The sequence below is a fragment of the Nerophis ophidion genome, linkage group LG03, assembly GCF_033978795.1.
Source record: "Nerophis ophidion isolate RoL-2023_Sa linkage group LG03, RoL_Noph_v1.0, whole genome shotgun sequence".
NCBI classification, from domain to species: Eukaryota; Metazoa; Chordata; class Actinopteri; order Syngnathiformes; family Syngnathidae; genus Nerophis; species Nerophis ophidion.
The window spans coordinates 38,971,926-38,977,949 of NC_084613.1; the positions used below are offsets into that span (position 1 = coordinate 38,971,926).

At 41.5% G+C, this 6,024-nt stretch overlaps 1 protein-coding gene across 5 annotated transcripts in view; it reads left to right on the top strand.

Annotated features, from left to right (window-relative positions):
• LOC133549568 (zinc finger protein DPF3-like) overlaps positions 1–6,024 on the top strand; it is a 79,247-nt gene that overhangs the window by 71,838 nt on the left and 1,385 nt on the right. For 3 of the 5 annotated variants that reach the window (XM_061895108.1, XM_061895105.1, XM_061895103.1), the window contains one exon: positions 2,138–2,811. The exons of 1 other annotated variant lie outside the window; for it this stretch is intronic. In XM_061895108.1, the coding sequence (XP_061751092.1) occupies positions 2,138–2,298 (161 nt within the window). In that variant the 3' untranslated portion in view covers positions 2,299–2,811. Of the gene's footprint in view, positions 1–2,133; positions 2,812–6,024 lie in introns of those variants that run through there. One more of the 5 variants, XM_061895109.1, reaches the window with a different exon arrangement.

Genomic DNA, 6,024 nt, shown 5'->3' on the forward strand with positions numbered 1-6,024 from the left:
AAATAGTATATTTGGCTATAAAATTGTTATAACTATACATCTGCATAACATTGTAAGCTTATTACCATTAACAGAAACAACACATCGGTCTTTCCTTGTCTCCCACTGTGATTACAGTGAAGCCAAGTGCTACATACGCTTCATCATATTCTGGTACGGCAAAAAAAGTATGTTCCCCAAGGTCGCACCCTGGCACCGCACAACGCCCCCCCAGGAGGGCCCAACCCACTGTTTGAGAAGGACTGGCATAGTTGCTCAGACAGTAAAGTGTTTATATAGTTATATTGTATCTTGGTTGGAGTATGTTGTTTCCTAATGGGGAAAGACAGTAGTGTCCCTTGCTTTCATTTTAGCATTTAAAGGGGAACATTATCACAATTTCAAAAGGGTTAAAAACAATAAAAATTAGTTCCCAGTGGCTTGTTTTATTTTTGGAAGTTTTTTTAAAAATTTTACATCTCCCAGAATTTCCCTAAAAAAAGCTTTGAAGTGCTTGATTTTCGCTATTTGCGATGTGACTGTGACGTCACACAGTGCTGCCAATACAAACAAACATGGCGAATAGCACAGCAAGATTAGACATTAGCTCGGATTCAGACTCGGATTTCAGCGGTTTAAGCGATTCAACAGATTACGCATGTATTGAAACAGATAGTTGGAGTATGGAGGCAGATAGCGAAAATGAAATTGAAGAAGAAACTGAAGCTATTGAGCGAATAGCTATTGACGCTATTCGGCCATAGCATGTGTGTACCTAATGAAGTGGCCCGTAGCATAACTGCCTTATTAGAATCGCCGGTAAAATGTGCGGACCAAACAATCAGGACTTTCGCATCTTGTGACACTGGAGCAACTTAAATCCGTCGATTGGTAAATATTTGTTTCTCATTAAATGTGGGTATCTAGTTTCAAATGTACATACAGCTAGCGTAAATAGCATGTTAGCATCGATTAGCATAGCATGTTAGCATCAATTAGCTGGCAGTCACGCTAATAGCAAATATGTCTGATTAGCACATAAGTCAACAACATCAACAAAACTCACCTTTGTGATTTAGTTGACTTTATCATTCCAAATGCATCTGCAGGTTATCCATACATCTCTGTGCCATGTCTGTCTTAGCATCGCCGGTAAAATGTGCAGACACTCCAGCACATTCAATGGGGGTCTGGCGGCAGATTTCTTGCCAGTGGTGCAACTTGAATCCCTCCCTGTTAGTGTTGTTACACCCTCCGACAACACACCGACGAGGCATGATGTCTCCAAGGTTCCAAAAAATAGTCGAAAAAACGGAAAATAACAGAGCTGAGACCCGGTGTTTGTAATGTGAATATGAAAATGGCGGCTGTATTACCTCGGTGACGTCACGTTCTGACGTCATCGCTACAAGACCGATAAACAGAAAGGCATTTAATTCGCCAAAATTCACCCATTTAGAGTTTGGAAATCGGTTAAAAAAATACATGGTCTTTTTTTCTGCGACATCAAGGTATATATTGACGCTTACATAGGTCTGGTGATAATGTTCCCCTTTAAGCTTGCGAGCTGGAGCCAGCTAGTTCGTGAGTTTGTCAAAGTGCAGTTAGTAATCTTGTTTTTTGATCATTATAATTTAAAACGGTAATACTAACCGTCAGGAGTTGGACCTCAGCTACCAATTATACAGTTTATTGTTACATCGTATATCCCTAATCATTTCATAAAATTCAACAAATTCCAAGCCATCAGTTTGTGTTTTGTCCTTCCCTTGTCAGGGAACAGTGTTGGGAACCTTCCAAGCGAACCTACAATGCCATGACAATGGCAATATGAAGGAATTTGCAGGGATTAACACGAACAAATTACATATGGGAATTGGTTTGAAAAAACATCTTGCAGCTTAATTGTCAAGATTTAAGACAAATCCAGTTACTTACTTGCATGTCTGTTGATGCCAAACCCTGTAGTGTTCAGTTGTTGGGAGTCGTGAGGAATGTTATATGATGGTATTTTAAGTGTCACATGAAAACTTTGAATGGTTCCAGAATTCCCCAACTAAATCCCTCATGGAAAATGTTCCACCTCCATTGGAATGCAATACCAGATGATGCTTCTTCTTCTTGGACTAACTCTACTCCTCTTTGTCCTGCGAGCCAGCTGACGGCCCAGGGGGCAAGGAGGACGGGAATCAGGGCGGCGCAGAGGAGCTGTTCGCAACCACCTCTGAGAGCGACGCCTCCACCTTTCATGGCTTTGAGGACGACGACATGGAAGAGCCTACCGTTAACAGCAATGGATTATCCAGCCGACACAGATAGACTTAAAAAAAAAATTAATAAATAAATAAATCTGGATTCATCTGCTGCTTCTATGCTCGCCCTCATATCCCCCCAACTTGTGTTTGCAGAAAGCACAAAGTGATGGCTTCTGGACACACCAAAAAACAGTGGTATTTTATTGACTGGACTTTAATTTATGGATTTTTATATCTAAATATATCTATTAACTTTGAAGTCAACTAATGACTTACAAAAAATGTTTTGTTTTTCCCTCTTTGGAGCAGAAGGAGCACTCATGTAGTGAACAAAAAGAAACACTGGAGAAAGCATACATTTGAACAAATGAACCTTTTGATGCATAGAAGCTGTTTGAATGTGGCTTCAGACCCTTTACTGGATATTAATGAACCGATGACCTTGTTGAGCTCCAACTCTGGATTATATTCGTACTTAAACATGAAGGAACCAATGAATGAACTACCATGAAACTCTGTAGATGAAGGCCTCTATATTTTTTTCTTTATGGACCTGAGGAGGTTGTTAAAATAGAAGGTAAGTAAATGTTTCTATACTTTACTGCAGGGGGATTCAAAGTTGGGCCCCGTGGCCTTCTTTTATTTAAAAGCTCATTGTTATCGTTCCTCGGTGTACTGTAAAAAAAAACAACAATGAATTCAGTTGTAATGATTACACACATTTTGTCACAAAGCTGAGATGTTTTTGTTCAGATAGCCTACGGGGATTGCTTTTAACATTTAAAATGTAGAAAATGTATGTAAGTTGCCGACCATCAGTGTTGCCAGATCTCCCAAGAGAAGCAAGCAACCCGCACAATAAAAACAAGCCTAACTGGCAACCCATCACATTGTGAATAATATAGATACCTTCATTACTGCATTATGCATACGCAACAGTAAAAATATAAACACCGCTAATACATTTGAAAAACGTACATTATTTAGAAAATCTTGGGATTTATAAACCCTGATTGAAGTATGATTTTTACCCAAGTTGCTATTTTCAGCTCATTGATTTGTTTCATTGTGCTTTGGGAATATTAAACACATGTCCCTTTTCATTCTAGTTGGATTTATATACATTTTATAAGAGATTTTTTTACAGTAAATGTGCATAGTTCTACTGTGCCACAAAGTTGTTTTAAATGAGAGAATCTTTAAAATAGTGATATAACTGTTAGTCAAAGATGCCAATATTGCACCATTTTATGGGATTACAAATTAGATGTCAGAATAATTCCCACCAATAGAGTATGTATTAAATGTTTTGAATATTCTGATCTAACTAAAAATTGTTTGCATGAAGAAAAACGAGTAACTTCAAAAAAGTACAAATATAACAACGATGTTCTAAACAGCTCTTTAAAAGGAATGATGCAGAACACCAGCTTCTTTTTTCCATCTATCCATCTTCTTACTGTACACTTATTTGAGATTGAGTCACGGGGGCAGCAGCCTTAGCAGCGAAACTCAGATTTCCTTCTCCCCAGCTATTTTGTCTTGCACTTCCTGCGAGAATCTCAAGGTGTTCCCAGGTCATTTGGGAGACATAGTCTCTCCAACGTGTCGTAGGACTTCCTTGTGGCCTGGTCGTGCCCTACACATATCCTGGGGGGCATTCTGACCAGATACCCAAACCAGCTCAACTGACTCCTCTCGATGTGGAGGAGCAGAGGCTTTACTCTGAGCTCCTCCCGAATCACAGAGCTTCTCACCCTATCTCTAGGGGGTACCCGACGGAGGAAACGAATTTCGTCTGCTTGTACCCGTGATCTTGCCAATGCAGGGTCAGCATCACTACAGATGCCAAACCGATCCACCTGTTGATCTCACAATGCACTCTTCCCTCACTCGTGAACTAGACCTACTAATTGAACTCCTTCACCTGGGGCAGGATCTCGTCCTCAACCCACAGATGGCCCTCTACCTTTTTCCGGGCAAGAAACTCTGATTTGGAAGTGCAGATTTTCGTCCTAGTCGCTTCACACTCACCTGCGAACCGATCTAGTGAGAGCTTAAGATCCTGGCCAGATGGAACCAGCAAGACCACATCATCCACAAAAAGCAAATACTTAAACCTGCAGCCACTCTTATGTTTGACCATGGTGTTGTGGACAATCTGTGATGAGCACAAAAGTCCAATAACAAAACGCCACTTCCTCCCAATTACGATTCCAGGTTTCACTGTCGTTGCCAATGTTAGAGTAAAGTCCCCCAGTAGAACAAGGGAATCACCTGAGGGAGCACTCTCCAGTACTTCCTATACGGGCTCCGCTCGGAGGCGGTGCAAAGCTACCCTCTCGTCCAGCGGGTTAAACCCCAACGTGCAGGCTCCGAGCTGCGGGATTAACAAGTATAATAATAATGGATTAGATTTATATCGCGCTTTTCTATTGTTAAATACTCAAAGCGCTCACAGAGAAGTGGGAACCCATCATTCATTCACACCTGGTGGTGGTAAGCTACATCTGTAGCCACAGCTGCCCTGGGGTAGACTGAGTATTGCCACAAAAGGCCGGTCGCCTCTTACTGTTGGCAATGCCAGAGTGGAACAGAATCTAGCCCCTCTCGAGAAAACTGGTTTCAGAGCCCTTGCTGTGTGTCGAAGTGAGACTGACTGGATCCAGCCGGAACATCTGCACCGCAGCACCAGCTCAGTCCCCCCATCCCCCAGTGAGATGACGTCCCAAGAGCTAGCTTCTGTAACCGAGGATCCGACTGCCAAGGGCCCTGTGTTTGACTGCCACCCAGCTCACAAGGCACCCGACCTCTATGCCCCCTCCTATAGGTGGTGAGTCCATTAAAGGGGGGACTCACGATTGGATTGGCTGTGCTATGGGAGCCGGCCCGGCACTCATTATCGAGCTCCAGGTGTGTTCAGAGGGGGACCCCGGTGACCCACGTCCGGGCCAGTGAAAACTGTGTTTCTGTTGTTGTCTATTCATAGAAGTCTTTGAGCTGCTCTTTGTCTGGTCCCTCACCTAGGACCTGTTTGTCATGGGAGACCCTACCAGGGGCATAGAAGCCCCAGGCAACATAGCTCCAAGGATCATTTGGACGTGCAAATGATAAGGTGGCACCTAAAAAGCTCATTTACGTGGGTTATCTACCTGTATAGCCACACCTTTGGAGACGTTTAGGTTCATGTCTGAGTTTTCAGATGCACTTCGTTTTTTTTCCCCCACAATACCTTTATTTTTCTTTTAATATACTTTTTTTCTACTTTGTTATTCGAACAATCTTTTTATATTTAAAACAAAAAACGATACTTTTCTTTTACCTTTATGTTCCAATTAAATGTTCCGTTGTTGTAGAAAAAAATGTATAAATACTGAAAGCAGTGCAACTTTTTTGTGATATTACAACTTTATTCTCAAATCAATGCCTTTGTCTTAAAACCAACAATTGTGTGCTTTCAATCTGTAACTTTGTTCATCCAAAAATACAACTGTTCTCATGACATTATGATTTTTCTAGTCTTACATTAGCACCATATTTTAATAGAATTAGAATGTAGTTTTCTATTGAATGAATAATTCCAATGTTTCAACTTTTTTTCTTCAACTTAATTGCATGTCATTGTAGCTATTAGCTAACCAGTGAGACGCCGGATGTTCTGATCGGCTCTTACGGTGTTCACTGTGACATCCGCTATGCCAATTAGCGGTGGGAAAGGTTGCAATCCAAATTTTTGCTTGCAACCTAGCATAACAATTATAGCTGGGACACAAAAATGTGAGCTGGGGCA